The sequence below is a fragment of the Choristoneura fumiferana genome, chromosome 18 (assembly GCF_025370935.1).
Source record: "Choristoneura fumiferana chromosome 18, NRCan_CFum_1, whole genome shotgun sequence".
In the NCBI taxonomy this organism is placed as follows: Eukaryota; Metazoa; Arthropoda; class Insecta; order Lepidoptera; family Tortricidae; genus Choristoneura; species Choristoneura fumiferana.
This window is the reverse complement of record NC_133489.1, coordinates 17,437,527-17,453,650: the sequence shown is the minus strand read 5'-3', so window position 1 is coordinate 17,453,650 and position 16,124 is coordinate 17,437,527. Positions and strand designations below refer to the sequence as shown.

The 16,124-nt window shown below is 37.0% G+C and overlaps 2 protein-coding genes across 6 annotated transcripts; both read right to left on the bottom strand.

Annotated features, from left to right (window-relative positions):
* Nucleotides 1-225: 225 nt before the first annotated feature.
* On the bottom strand, nucleotides 226-6,019 carry LOC141438488 (protein rolling stone-like). 2 transcript variants are annotated; one of them, XM_074102384.1, is made up of 4 exons: nucleotides 2,746-6,019; nucleotides 2,448-2,561; nucleotides 1,561-1,750; nucleotides 226-993 (listed from the first exon to the last, which is right to left on the bottom strand). In XM_074102384.1, the coding sequence occupies exons 1-4, from the start codon at nucleotides 3,059-3,061 to the stop codon at nucleotides 735-737; spliced, it is 879 nt and encodes a 292-aa protein (XP_073958485.1). In that variant the 5' UTR covers nucleotides 3,062-6,019; the 3' UTR covers nucleotides 226-734. The 2 variants fall into 2 exon arrangements, with proteins under 2 accessions (XP_073958485.1, XP_073958486.1); XM_074102385.1 differs by having other exon boundaries at nucleotides 2,448-2,558.
* Nucleotides 6,020-6,105: 86 nt separating this feature from the next.
* On the bottom strand, nucleotides 6,106-16,124 carry LOC141438489 (protein rolling stone-like). 4 transcript variants are annotated; one of them, XM_074102386.1, is made up of 5 exons: nucleotides 15,384-16,124; nucleotides 12,413-12,740; nucleotides 11,386-11,499; nucleotides 7,062-7,248; nucleotides 6,106-6,550 (listed from the first exon to the last, which is right to left on the bottom strand). In XM_074102386.1, the coding sequence occupies exons 1-5, from the start codon at nucleotides 15,441-15,443 to the stop codon at nucleotides 6,364-6,366; spliced, it is 876 nt and encodes a 291-aa protein (XP_073958487.1). In that variant the 5' UTR covers nucleotides 15,444-16,124; the 3' UTR covers nucleotides 6,106-6,363. The 4 variants fall into 4 exon arrangements, with proteins under 4 accessions (XP_073958487.1, XP_073958488.1, XP_073958490.1 ...); XM_074102387.1 differs by having other exon boundaries at nucleotides 15,413-15,914; XM_074102389.1 differs by having other exon boundaries at nucleotides 15,446-15,914.

Below are 16,124 nucleotides of genomic sequence, written 5' to 3'. Positions count from 1 at the left end.
GGCGTTTTCAACCTTTTGGTTATTACGGCATACTTTTCGTTCATCAAAGTTTCACGGCACACCAGTAAAAAATAGCCAAGTGGGAGTCGGACTGGCGCGTAGAGGATTATGTACAGTATACCCATAATATACATAACATAACGGACAGTGGAGGCTTATTAATAGGAACTCGTGGACACCTTTAAGTACGAACCTCCAAAAAGCAACGTAAATAAAAATACATGGTAAAATTCGTACTATTTTCTTATTAAAATAGCTATTCATGATTACAATGCAGCATACACTTACCGGCAATCGCGACACACCTGAAAATATACGCGGCACACAGTTGAAAACGTCTGGTCTAGCAGGTCAATTTGCATTTGTTTTCACAAATAAACGCCTCGCTCTTTAAGCAATAAGTATCCAGAAAAGCTACTGCACGCTAAGTGCATCTAAATTCTCTGCAAATTTAATCAAAGACAAAAGATCAGCTATGTGATTCTGTAAAAGAACTTTGTGCTCGGATTCATTGGCAGTGGCACGCTCGATGAACAATCATAATTCGACCAGTTCGCCAACAGGAATAGTCGTGCGTTGACGTCGACCAACGTCAAGACACTGTATAATGTTTGCAAGAGAATGGGTCAAGTTATGATTGTCGTCTCAGTGCAGCGATGAATCCGTGGAGTATGTTTAGATAATTAGACCCCTAACGGCTGTTATCTCGCGCCACCCCAACGATCTGCATCATTTTATCTTGTTAGCTGTAACTGTCTCATAGGCGCCGCAGTCTGGGCCTCACTGGGCCTCTGTCTGAGCGGGACGCCTTCCTCCACGTGGACAGTGACCGAGTCGTGGAACAGCCGCGAAGCCAGGGCGTCGCGGCCCACGGCCATTCCCATCACCATGAAGTGAAGCACGATCAGCATGAGCCCCGTCAGCGCCACCACGCCGATCGTCGGTCCAGGCGATGACCAGTCTATCACCGGGTAGATGTACTTGTTGCCTTTGCTGTAAAGTAAAATCATACAAGTTTAGTTGCTTAGAAAGCAGCTTTATAATTAGGTTTTTGATGAACGAAAAAATGGCGTGTGTAGATTTATCTGATAATTTATTGAACAGGTAGTTGGTCAGAGCTCCTGATTCACTTATGTGCATCTAATAATGTGCAGCTGCGTTCTATTAGTACTAGCTTGTTAACTAGCTAGCTCATTAACTTGTTAACTTATAGTGTACGGAAAAAGAATAGAGAAAAAATTTAAAACCCCCGACACAAAAAACGCCAGATAAAAATAAAAAAAAACGCCCGAAAAAAAAGCCGACATACAAAACGCCGCCAAAAAAGACAACTAAAAAGTAAAAAAAAAAAATGCTCTACCTAGCTGTTGCCCGCGACTCATCTGCGAAGAATTCTTGTATCACTATCCCGCGGGGACTATGCAGATTTCCTGCAAAATTAGCCTAAGTTAATTTAGCATAAGTACCTAGTAATATTTTTTTTATCTAAGCGTAGTCGGTGTCGGGGGACCGCTATAAGGTTAATACTTTAAAAATACAACTTCGGTCTTGCAAACTTACGCATCGGTGCCACCAGCAGCCCAATAAATAACCCCGAAGATCACGTAGACGAAGGCAAATTGGATCGGCTGATAGATATGCCACATCCGTGAGGGCTGCGAGGCGCTCATGAGCAGACCGAACATCACCAATGAGTTAAGCCCGTGGATCGCTATGTCTAGACCGGGATTCAACTCTTCTTGGACAGCTGCTGTAATGTAAAGTGTAATATTTTAATTTAGAGTACCTACCTAGTAGGCGTCTTCATATTATATTACCTATTAATAAGTAGTAACTACTTCTATAAATGTGAATGTGAGTATGTTTGTTATGCTTTCACACCTAAGTTTTGAATGACACCCTGAAAAAAACATAATTAGTTTTTATCCTGAAAAAATTTATAGTTCCGGAGGGCGCGCGATAAAGTAATTTTCGCAGAGTACGTCGCAGGCAATAGCTAGCTTGCTATAAAGATACTGGTGCCTAAAGGGCCCTGCAGGCAATGCCTTGAGTAGAAGTAGAAGTTGTCGGCAATGTGCACAAAAAACAGTCCATTTTATTTATGCTACCTACTTACGCTTCTATTCTATTTTTTTTAAGAATATGGCTCATTGATACTACTGGTATCGACGATTTGGCCAGTATCGGGTTGGAAGAAGATACTGTCAGTTTTTTTTGCAGTTATTCGGTACTTACGATGGAACCTTATTTAGTTTTGATTCAAGCAAGATAAATTCATTTCAGTTGAAAAAAACTAAAGTTTGCTCTCTGGCGTCTATCTATTTTAGTATGAATATTCGTTGCTAAGCACTCATAATACGAGCTTAGCTTAGGTACTTCGGGGCTAAGTAGGTCAACTGGTGTCAATGTCCCATGAGATTTATTTAAAAAAGTATGTAGGTACTTACATCCGTAAAGAACCGACCAATAAAAGATCGTGATGAGGAAAGCGAGGGGGATGGCCGTGTTGTACAGTATCCAGTAAGTTTTCACGTACCATGGCAGTAGGAACTCGCCGCCTGCTAAAAAATATCCGCAAAATTGTTAACTCGCGGCCCAACACATTGCTTAGACTTAGTAACACAACAGAACGTCGAAATTTCGAGGTATGTACTAGTTACTTAAAATTACCGTATTGACCAATGAGGAAGTTTGAAACTAACAAAAACATTACGAGGTAAAATGTAAACAAAGTACAGTACTTACTCAGTGGTCCATAGAAATAACAGCGCACGGAAACAGCAAGCGCAAATCCAGTGGCGAAGGTGTTTATCGTAATACCCCAATGCGTTAGGTAAATGAACCAGTATCCAACGTTAGGAGAGTCTATTATGTACAAGATCAGCGACGAGAGCACTATTCCGAGTGACGCTAGAAAGAGCAATGCCCGCCAGATCAAGAGCGGGACCGCGGACCGAGTGGTTTGCCAAACGCTGAGGTAAAAGTCCGACGGCTTGGGATGTGCGAGTACCAGCATTTGCACCTTCGCCTCCTCTTTAAAGTACGTTCTTATGGCACTCATCGTGTCAAACTTTAAGGTTACGCGATACTAACATTTCGTGTAAAATTTTGACACTCCCAAGCCGGCTTATCACTTATTACGAATCGATATGATATCGCGATATTCGCGATTATCGCATTGACTCACTTCCAACAATCAGTGCCAAAGCAACACAATATAGGTAGGTATTTCGGTCAGTCAGTTCGTAAGTTGTTACTTTATTGGTATACAGGTGGTGCCTCTAACAGGATCAAAAATGTAAAATAACCCTTGAGTTAAATCTAATCAAGTATTGAGTCCAACTGGTTTCATTTTATTTTATTAAAATAAACAAAATATTTTTCTGTTATTTTTCTATAAAAATGAATCGGGAAAGCAATGTACTGTAGACCATCGTGTTTTGTCGGAATATTTGAATTGACATTTACGATCGTTATCACAAAAAAAACCTACAAAATATTAATATTGCTTAAAATTTAGTACAGTGCGACAAAGATCTTTGAGCGTGTGCCGTAGGCACGATGCATAATGAACCGAAGTTTTTGCGAAATCAACAACGATTCTTCGAAAGGAGCTCGACAAAAAAATCTAAATTGACATATCTTTTTTATTTCTGAACCAATTCGAATGAAACAAACACTAAATGTTAATCCAAAGCAAGGAAAATACATCAGTGAAAACCGCATCCTTCTATGTTGAGTGGTTTCTGAGATTAGCGTGTGCAAACGCACAGGCAAACAGACAAACAGATAAACAGAAAATAATTCTAAAAATCATTGTTTTGGGTTCTTTTGCGCTAATATAGGCCCTTAGTAACAGTTTTTCTCAAATATTTTCAATGTACAGACACCGATTTTTTACAGATTTATTATATGTAAAATAATAATAATATATAGAATAGAATAGATAGACAGAATAGATAGATGTACAGACACCGACTTTCTACAGATTTATTATATGTATAGATAGATTTATTTATTATTTTCTACATCGCGATGTCGCCGTTCTGTTATATTATTGGCTCCAATTTTTGCTAACATCATTGAAATCTTTGTCGCAGTGTAATAGAGTACAGTAAGTTCCCTAAATATGGACCGCCATATCGTTTTTAATCAATAAAAATCAGAATATTTAAATTAATAAAAAAAAATAACTTAAATCAGTCGAAAATTTGTAAGATACTGTAAATCAAAAATAAGAATTAAATAAAGAAACCAATTTTCTAAAAAATATTAAGTTTTTAAAAAATGTGGAGAAATTGGCCATTTCAAAAAAGCAGTTTAATATGGACCACTAGGGTTTATATGTCATTGGTTGTAAATTTGTGCTTATCGATTACAGAATCCGATAGCTGATAAAATTCGTTGACGTTTTCTCTGTTGGAACCTTTCAGTCTCGCAATAGATGCGCCTGTTGGGAGACAAAATAACAGTCCTCGATTCAAAAATAATCGTAGCCACGTTTTAACAGTTAACTTTTTTCTTTGGGGAAATTATGAGCCAAATTTTTGTTTTCATCCATTTGACTTGCCTTTTTCGGCTTTAAAACCATATACTGGGACCAAAATTACCAAAAATTATAATATGGACTACTTAGTCATAATATGGACTACTAGACCATATTTGAAACCTTTGAACTGGTCCAAATTACAAAACGGTATAGATAAACCGTTAGATTTTAAAAAAAATATATATATCTGATATAGTTATAGATTGCATGCAGAAAAATAATCGATAAAGTGACGTTTCTAGAATATAAAACAGTCAGGGGTTAACAGGTCACAAAAAAGTAGTAATAATCCTACAAAACTTGTCATAAAATTGTATCAGTTCTGGCAATTACCTCAAAATGGCCGGGAGGGAGAAGCATCGAACGTAGCGATTTTTGAGCTGATAGTAACGACATCTATCAAAATAATACGGTGGTCCATATTAATAGACTGGTCCACATTTAGTGCACTTACTATAACTACCCTTCGAACCAACCGCTACATCTACGTAATAAAAAGTTCGTATTGGCAATGTTTGTTTTATAGTCTCAGGAGGTTCGAAATTATTATACTAAACTAGTTTATCTTGAGCAATGTAACATTAATAAAAGATATGAATAAGCGTGGTTTTTAAGGGAAGCGTGCAAATGATCCAACATGGAATAAGTCTCTTTCGCGATTTAGTATTTTCTGTGCAGAAAGAAGATTTGCCGAGTTCGACTAGACTTATTAAGAAACAGTACCAAGGAAATGGCCGGTAGCAAGACAACCTAAAGACCAGTAACTGACAATTGCGATATTTTATAATACATAGATTAGGTAATTGTAACTTTACATTACTATTTTTCTGAGATTAATCACTTTGAAGCATTAGGATCGGGTCAAGGTGACTGCGGCTATTCTACCTATGGAAACATCGTTTAAATTATTGCTTCAGTAAAAGGAAACATGGTATAATACATATAACACTGTAGGTGTTGGTTGGTACATATTTGTATAGACTCCTATATCTATGCCTATTATTGGGCGAACCTTTATTGGTAAGCTTGCCATTTGTTATGAAAATATAATAACCTGACTATCAAACTTCATCAAAGATCCTCGACTTACCCCCTGTTTCACCGTCAATTGATTAAATTTAACTGACGGATAAATGCCGTCTTTGTTTGTTTTGTTCGAATAGAAGGAGACGGCATCACATTTATCCGTTAGTAAAAATTAATCAATGGGCGGTGAAACAGCCCCTTAGTCTTTGCATTGATGTCAATATAGCTATCAATGTAGTAACACATTCATGCTTAGAGAAATGGCCAAATTATCTTGTCGTGGCATTCATTACCTCGTTGAGTTTCTTGCCGGATTCTTCTTAACAGAGGTTTTTCCGAACCGGTGGTAGATTTTTTTTGTGCTTGTTATAGCCTAAATTGAATAAAGATATTGTGACTTTGACTTTGACTTTGATCCCTGGAGTGCTTATGGAAAAAAACCTAAACTAATCTCCAAATTCAAATTAGTCATTGCTAATAATATAAAACTAAACTATACCTATTTTCTTGTACAAAGAAACCAAAACAGGTAATACTTAATTGATACTTTATTTATTACTGGCATGTTTTTTACATTTAGGATAGGTCCTTAAAAATATGTATATGTAAAATAAATGCGATTCTTATGTACTTACGATGAAGCGACGAGTTTGGATAATTATTTTGGCATTTTATGTTTCAGTCACATACCTACCTAAGATTGATTATCTGCAACAAACTTCATATAAAATCATTTCAAGCTTAGAGAACACTTAGTACATCCTATAATTACAAAACAATATGTTCATTCATCGTGAAACTGAGAATGAGCTATTGTCTTTCCGGTATCGTCGGCTGAAGTAGTTCCTACAGAGGGCGAGTAAGTCGACCAGCACGTGCAGTAAGATGATCCCGACGGCCACGAGCACCACCACGATGCTGGTCGGGCCCGGGTTGGACCAGTCCAGCATCGGATAGATCCATACGTTTCCATTGCTGCAAAAAAAAAACAAGAAAAATAAAGCAAAGCCTACCAAGAAAATAAGAACTAATGCAAAAAAGTCGACTATCAAAAAGTCTGCAAGATCATGGTCAGGTCAAAACAAGGGTACTTAATTGTTCTAATAACTCGAACCTATACCACATTTCAGGTTGGAACACTTTGAACAGGGCCACGATGTGGTCACTATATCAGACGTATAATCTCTATTATAGTAGAACCTCTGTTCTACTAAAGGTCAAGGATGATGCTGGACTTTTGGTTTGACTGTGTAACATAGTGTTGTTTTGATTTATAGAAAAATAACTAAATATATGAAACTCAACGAATCATTTATCGACTTTGATAGTATATTTAAATATTGACTACTATCTGAGGTAAAACTATGTTCGGGGTACAACAGTTTCCCTTACATACACAAGTATTGTTGGGTAATATTAAAGTTTTTTTACGTCAAACAATCGTGATCTTTTTGGTCCAAGAGTAGATTTGAAACTGAACACTCACGGATCAAGCCCTCCAGCAAAGTAGTATATCAAGCAGAAGACCAGGTACAGCACTCCGAAGATGACTGCGTGGTAGAAGTGGAGGAGACGCGTGGGGTGCCGCGTAGTGAAAAGCAGACACAGCATCACCACGGAGTTTACGGCGTGCAGGAACACGTCCAGCGTAGGATCTATACCCATGAACTCCTCTGCAAGAATTATGATAGTTTTATATTTATAGTTTTGCAGATTAACCTATAGTATAGACTGTTAGTGTTACAAACCTGTACTGACCTACATGAATAAGTATTACTAACCACGCAAACAAAATGCTAAAATAAAATTAAAAAATAATAATTTTAGGTTACCTCTCCTACGCGGAAAGTGAATGTTAAACATGTTTAACTAAATAAAGAGAGTCTGGCTAAAATGGTGATTGGTGCTTGATTGGTGAGATACTCGTAATGTGGTGAATTAAAAATACGAGTAGTCACTGATCGCACAGAAAATGAAAATTCTAATTAATGCTGTAGTCAATTTAACCTGAGGCGTACTTTTGTAGCAATTTTCGAGTGATGTGATTAACACACACTTGGGCTTCTTTTTATTCCAATATTCGTACGGGATCAGGCTTGTCATTGCATTTTTTATTTTTGTTATAATTGTGTATATCAACTCTTTCTTTTAGTAGAGAAAAGAAACAATAAAATTGATAAACGTTGAGATAGGTACCTACTTGTACACACAAAGGCGGACTTATCTCAATAAGGGATCTCTACCAGTCAACCTTTGAGTGGAGAACAATAAACTGGGGTCCGACAAAAAGTGAGTTTAAGTGTATTATTACCTGTTTTAACATATGTTTATTTAATCTGCATTAACCTCTACTTTATAATATTTACCCCTATTTGACCATCCATTGAATTTAATTTATCCGTCAATTAAAATTAATCAATGGGTGGTGAAACCGCCCCTTAAATGTACCTACTCGTCACCATTTTAAGGACTCTGTCCAAAATAAATATTATGATTAAACTGAATGAAATAAATTAAAACTAAATAACAAAAAAATTGAACTATATCTTTAAAACTATAGCTTTGGTGCATTATACTCCACAACTTCCAACGTGATTATCACGGGTGATTATTACTTATCAACAAAGGGCGGACGACGGATACATTATGGTCACGAAAGCATAAGAGGGATAAAACTTTTATTAAATTTCGAGTAATATTTATGTGTAAAAATATATGCAGTTTATGTTATAAGGACATAAATCAGTACATAATCCCTCTATCTTCTATAGTACATAATTAGTATATTGAGAAAGTACTTTTAATTATCACCGCTTGAGTCTTAAGACTATTAAGAGTTTACAGGTAGAGTCATTCACGATGACGCGTGCCGTGGTTCTTATTACGACGTTGTTGACGTATTGACGTTTTCACTTGGGACTTTATGTGAGTGTTCTTCAATATTTTTATTTAAAATAATTATGACAAATTAAATCATATCCATATTACGTGTATATCGTTCGACATGATTTTCAGGTAATTGCATCCATCAGCCGCCCATTACTTATCAATTCGATATTATTTGTTGTCATAGTCAAATTAGTGTAGACGTTTGATTAATAAATTTATATTTGAGATAATAATGTACACTTGACATTCTCTTTCCATCAGTTCGACAAAATGCCTGCGATAAGGTGTGCTCTATCAATTTTGGTGATAGAAATGTGAATGTACTTTGAATATCAACATATTTGTACGTTTTGTAACTGCATCATTATCATCTCGACCTATAAAAATATCACTGCTGGGCACGCAGGCCTTTTCTCAGAAATTTAGTAACTTATCGAATTAAAAATAAATAAGAACCGTAATTATACCACTAATATTATATATGCGAAAGTTTGTAAGTCTGTTTGTTTGTTACCTTTTCACTACTAAATTGCTAGGTAACCCATTTAGATGAAAGTCGGTATACAGATAGTTCAAGTCCATGGGAAGGACATAGTCCATAATTATGTATGTCCATAGTAGTCATATGTTTTTTATCCCGGAAAATTGCATAGTTCCCGCGGGATTGCGATGAATGAATTCTACGCGGACGGAATCGCGGGCAACAGCTAGTATTGTAATATTTTTCAATTCAGAGCATAGTTTATTGGTAGATCTACTTAAGCATTAACACGGAATAAATGTGAAGAGGAATTAAATTTATTGTAACTAGCAGTAGGCTACGCAAATCACGAGATTACCCGAGTAGGGTAAATTTAATAGTCAATTACTGGCCACCGTTCAATAATTGGGCACAAGGCAGCGGTCTGCAACAAACGCCGTAGGTTGCGTACGGCATCTGGTGGAAGCAGCGTCGGACGCAGCTTGGCTTCCAGCGCCAACTGCGACGGTCACTCGGAAGTGTTAGTTTTTCTCACGCGCTCAATGTGAATGGACGTGGAGTGATTAAAATATGGATTAACAGACAATTTTAAGAGTTCTTTTTGGAGAGGAGGAGGATAACACTGCTGTTATACAAATATTATTGAAGCGGAAGAGAAGAAAAAGTTCTTTTCGATGACCGTCAGAATGCTCCGAAATGGTTCCCCTTCCCTTGTTTACGCATATTTTTTTTAGTCAATTTTATTTTGCATAATCTGTTTACGCATAATAGTATTTGTGCCCAAACTGTTTTCGCATAATTATATTACGCAGAATTCTTTTACGCATAACCAATGTAAGCCGAATGGGCTTTACGCATAATGTATGTATGTATGTAATTAAATTATTGTACATAAAACACAAAAATAATACAAAAAGGAAACAACAAAACAAAAGAGTACAAGGCATAATTTGCGAATTCCGAATCGTGTTTAGACAGAAAATGACTTACGCATAAATTAGTTAGGTACGCAGAAAGTAACTGTCGCATAAGGGGTCATCCATAAAGAACGTCACACATTTGGGGGGTGGGGGGAGGGGTCAAGCGGTTTGTGATAGAGGAACAAAATAACTGCAATTTTCATGGCAATTCGTGTGACAGGGGGGGAGGGGGGTCTAAAAATGGTCAAAATAGGTGTGATAAAGTACTTTATGGATGGCCCCTAATATAATATTGCCGATATAATAAAATGAGTATCCTTTAACACCTACTTAAAACCTAAGCTTACTAACCTAATCCAATCTACTTCTAAGGAAACTGGTAACTAGTGGGTGTTAGTATTTTTATAATGCGGGGACATGATTGTACCAAAGTCGACGAAGCCCCGCTTTGCGGGGTTTTTATTTTTAGTCTGAGGGACATAAGGTAACTAACGAATCTATCCAGGTTAAAAGGGGGGTAGATTATGTTTGTTTTTATTACGAGGGACTCCGCCCCCCGAGCCCCCCTGCGGGGTGTTTGCCCCCCCCCTTTCCGCCCTTTTTATGACCGTACCTCTTTAACTGGTGGCTGTTGGTTCCGTTACAAATACAATTCTAACCTAACCTATATATTTTTTCTAGTCATAATTGTTTTACAATTTACCCTTTTTATATTCACCTTAATTGACAGTAATCAAGAAATAGTACTTAATTTATTCGGACATAGATTTGGACAGGATTTCGGGGTATCAAAATTCGGCTAAATAAATTACATACATATATATGCTAAACAATATTATGCATAATAAAATTCGGGCATGTTAATATTATGCTAATATAATATTTGGTTAAAAAATCATTCGGCTCGACGTATGCCGGACGAAATTTAGACAAGTTTAAGATTCGGCATAAATAAATAATGCGAATCCTGTTATGCGTAATAAGTTTCGTACATTACAAATTATGCCAAATAGATGTCAACCATCCGAAATGACTGCGTAGGCCGCGTATGACCTATGGACGCGGCGCACGGCCGTGGTGCGTCGCGTCTGGCGTGTGTAGTGCATTTCCATAATAAGCATTCCTACGCTGCGTACAGCGTCACGCCGGACGCGACCTACGGCGTTTGTTGCAGACCGCCGCCTTACACTAAAAATTAATTTTAGTCACATATAAACAGAGTTATTTTTCAGTATAAGACTGGCCACCCTATTATATACAATAACTGGCCACCTTATATAATTATAATTCATATTTAGTATAGGTGGGCAGTTATTGAAATGTGGCCAGTAACTGACGATTTACCCTGTACAGCAATAGGTAATAGGTATTCATAAAACGATATATAATATGTTATTATTAGTCATCATTATCATACTAAGGAAATTACGATAAAAAACTTAATGAATCATGCTTATGTTAGACTTACACTGGTTTACGCCTCCTTAATATAAATTAAAGGACTTGATTGTTGTACCAACCTGAACCACTTATGAAGCTCCAGTAAAATATGGTTATCAGTAACGCCACAGGCACCGAAGCGTTGTACAGGAACCAGTAGAGTTTGAAGTACCATGGCAAGCCGAAAGTAGAATCTGAAAAAAATATTTTCAGGCGTTTTAATGGTTTTCTAGTAGGAATTACAAGAAAAAAACAAACGGCCAAGTGATAGTCGGACTCGTGCACCGAAGGGTCCGTACAAAGAAAAGTAAGAAGGGTTTTAGGCACTCATGTCAAAGAAAATTTCCGCAGTTTGTGGTCATTTCATATGGTTACCGATATAGACTGACAGGCACAAAAATTAAGATTTATCTATTTTTTCTGATTGGTTGTGCTATAAGAGCTACCTTCATGCCATATTTTAAGTTTCTAAGACTACCGGAAGTACCATATTGGTTTTACGGTTACAGCAATTTTTATGGAATGGAAACATCTTTTTTAACGACTGCGTTATCTTAGAAGTTTGATTTCTTCGTTGCTTCAAGAGGTAGCAGACCTGAGTGTTTGATATTAATTTCAGTTTGATACGTCAACGAGTTCTTGAGAAAAAGGGTCAGGACAGATGGACAGACGGACAACGAAGTGTGTGTATAAAAGTTATTTTTCCTTTTGGGGTACGGAATCCTAAAAACTGTAAAATTGTCTAAAATATATACCTATGTATTTGAAGGTTTCGTGTATATTGTTGTTTTTTTTTTAATTTACGATAAAACAATATTGCTTTGTCATTAAGATATCTGTGTCTCAATCAATCAGAATTTATTTTACCGTAACGCAGAGGACATTCGGAGGTCGATTCCATGTCCATGTGCGTGCGTGTAGTTAAAAAAAAAGTTAAAAATAAAATTTCTAGCGACCTATTGGCTAATCAGAAATACCCGCTCAATTATTTCAAATTATTATGATCTGCAACAATCGCGAAATTAAAACACGATTCTCGTAACTTGTCCAATAGTTTGAGCATCTAACTATAATTTATCAACTTTAAGTAGAGTTAACAATACTTACCTATGGGTCCTCGCAAATATACTCTCAGCGACATTCCAAAAGCAAATATCGTAGTGAGAGTATTCGCCACGACGCCCCAGTGCGTGAGGTAGATCCACCAGAAGCCGAAACCATTGAGCACATCAGTTAGGATAATCATCGACGCTATTACAGTAGCTATGTTCACTCCACACAAGAGTCCTCGTATAAAAAGCAGAGGCAAGCACGATCTGTTCTTTTGCCAGCACGACAGATAAAAGTCCGGAGCGCTCTCATGTTCCAAATTAAACATGGACACTTGCAGTTCGTTTTTGAAAAACTTTTTCGCTCCCATTTTGCACTTATTTTTCTAAATCAAAAAGGTTAAAATTAGTCACAGACCGGTGGAGTCTCGAACGATTGATTAATTAATGACGTTATCTGCGATTATATTCGCGTGTCTGCGATCGCATCGCGAAGGCCTTTGTTGAGGTTTGAAGCGCCCGAGCGATATAGCTCGAGTGTCCAGGTTTGTACGCCGGTAATCAGATAAGGACAGAGAAGTGAATAGTTCCTATGATATAGTTCGAACTGATTTTGATATAGGTAGTTTTAAAACACGTACAGATGTAGTGCACAATCTTTTTCCATTCGTATTTATCGTGCTCTATCAATTAGTAACCAGTACCCATCTACACGGTACCCATCGAATAGTCGTACATTATTCGTGTTGACATTTGACACTAAGGGGCTGCGGGTTTCATCACCCTTTGATTAGTTTTATTTGACGGATAAACGTAATGCAGTCTCCATCTATTCGAACTACACAAACAGAGACGGCATCACATATTTATCCGTCAAAAATGAATTTAATCAATGGATGGTAAAACGGGTAGTAAATAATAAAGTTCCATTTTATATGGATATGAAAAAGTCACTTGTATAATACAATAATTGATTGATATTTCGGGTGCTGTCGTATTCTGATTGAGATCCGACTTTTTCCGATGAAAATCATTGCGCACTAAGGTAAACGTACGAGTGTTTCTCGCTGTCCTAATAGTTGGCATCTTTAATCGTATGTCATTCGCAATAGAGATGATCGCTGGATGTCGTCTACTAGGCATTAGCGTGTCGAGTACGTTTACCGACGACGCGCGTTTACCTAATAATAATAATAATAATGTAGTTTTGCGGAGTGATGCGCGATTGAGAATAAAGGTACAGTACCACTACCATGAGTTTACAGTGACCGTACTCGATAGCGACGGCGTAAATTATTTGTATGGAGAATTGTACAGCGCCTCTACAAATAATTTACGCTGTCGCTATCGAGTACGGTCACTGTAAACTCATGGTAGTGGTACAGATGGGAGTAAGCTAGTCGCAAAAATCCTAAGGGCGTGTGCGCACGGCATATTTTTTTGAAGCAGACGACGTGCGTTTGCGGCGTCGAGAGTCATCCAACCAAAGTGAATCTCGTTTGAAGCACGTTAACGTGCGTTAACTGCGTGCCGTTTACACCTAAAGAATACACCGCGAGCAAATTGATCAGAAATATTGCGGTTTATAGATAACTAGTCTCTACACACGGCTTCGCTCGCATGAACTATTCAATCTGGCAGTTGAATTGAAATTCCGTGTTCTTTTTTTACATGGGAACTTTTTTTTCCGTGATAATTTTAAAGATCATACCATGCTGGTGAGCATTTGCGTTGCAAGAAGAAAACTCGTGCCAAAAACGTATCATGGTTAGTAGATTTAGTGGTTGAGATTTCGGGATTTTACATGCAGATTCCTACTTGGTACTCATGGACAGTGGTGTTCATTTCCCATCAGATGACCCGCTTGCTCGTTTGTCTCCCTAGCAGAATAAAAAAATAATAACATCGCTATTTCTTCGGAATATCGGAACAAAGAGTCAATCACAGCTGACAAATGTTGAAATATATCCACAAAGGCAAGCCTATCCTTTTAAGGGATTTCTACAAGTCAGCTTTTGAGTGGATAAGTGGAATATTCAGTTAGAGACCGGCAAACGTGTTTACGTATCAAATTTCAACTACTTAAATCTATCCCCAAGGAAAAGGTAGGGCAAAAGTACTAAAATTTTAAAATACATACATAGGTGATAAATACACGAATTTCTTGTTTAATCTTTAATCACTATGGAAAAATGTAGATCAATATGTAGCGCTTTTACGGACATAGTATTAACTCGCGAAGCTTACCATTATGAATTATCTAATGAATATGGCATAATTTTAATGAAGCCAGAATAATAAGAACATTGGGGAACACGTTTCTAAAGCTGATCCAGTAATATTCGTCTCAGTACTTCTAACAGATAAGTGTAATTTAAAAACATTCCCGCCATGGAATTCCCTAGACGAAACTACTGAGACTAAAGGATATCAATCATTATACTCGTAGAAATCATCCGCTGCAGAAAGATTCATCTGTTTAGTTAGATAATCAAATTCAAACAATTCTTACACAGGTGTTTCGGAAGACGTTATTAATTAGGACTAATTAATTAATAACCCTCATTAATTGATAATGAACCTCTCACAATTAAGTAAAACCCCTACTCTTTTAATGGCAGAGTGACCATGCACTTAATGAATAATTTAATACTTTTCGTTTGCAAAATTTAAAATAAAATAAGGTTAATCTCACTAATGGTCCCGCAGGGCTATTACGAAATCCGAAAATCAAAGTTCGTGTCGTTCGGTCCCTCTGACACTTTATACTATTTAATACGAGAGCGAGAGGGACGGTACGATACGAACTTAGATTTTCGAACTTCGGAGTTGGCCCTCTTACATCTCCCAAAACAACCTGTAAAGTAGAGGCTTAAACGATACACAGAATACGACAATGTCATTTATATGTATTTGATGTGACGTGTGAAACTAATAAAATACTAAGGCTCACGTTTTTACAGGGACATTAGTTTTAACATGATATGATGTTTAACCAAATTTTATTTTCACTCCTTTCATTTACTAACACTCAGTTTCCATGTCTTCAAAATATTACCCGATTTGCTTGCACACATGTTTGGATACATACTGTTTACAATCACATTACTTATGGAAGAGAAGCAATCGGTAAAGTTAAAGGGAATTTGTTTATCGCGGGCGCGGGAGCAACGTGCCCCGCGGTGGCTCGCTTGACAACTGACGCGGGCGCAGGGCGAGGCAGGCCCCAGAGGGGAGCGGGGCGTGCTTTGTGATTAGGGGGTCTTTAACAGGGGTTGGCGACTATACCACTGCCTAAAAGTTCATTGCTTAATACTCAGTTTTGACGTATTTTTGAGATACATTTTTTATGCGACGTCTTTACGTTACTCCCGGATTGTGTTCGAATCGCTTAACGACCCTATTCAATTATTGGAATTACGAGTATACCTTTATAGTTTTTGTGGTACTAGTCGGGGCAATGAACTTTTAGGCAAATTGTGCCTGATACATATATTTAATAAAGCAGTTTTTAACAAAATGTTATTGTTTTCATTATTCGGATATTATTATTTTTTTGATTTACGAATAATGTGTTTTATATTAATGTCATTTGATTAACTTCACCTGTAGCTTTATATTTAACTAAAAATATAAATAAATATTTTACCACCAGATTTTTAGTCATTTTCATTGATAATATTTTTTTGAAGTTTGTCGTGAGGGTGTAAATATGATGACAATGCAATAATACATTACCTCACCTACTTAGTATTTAATAAAAAATATGG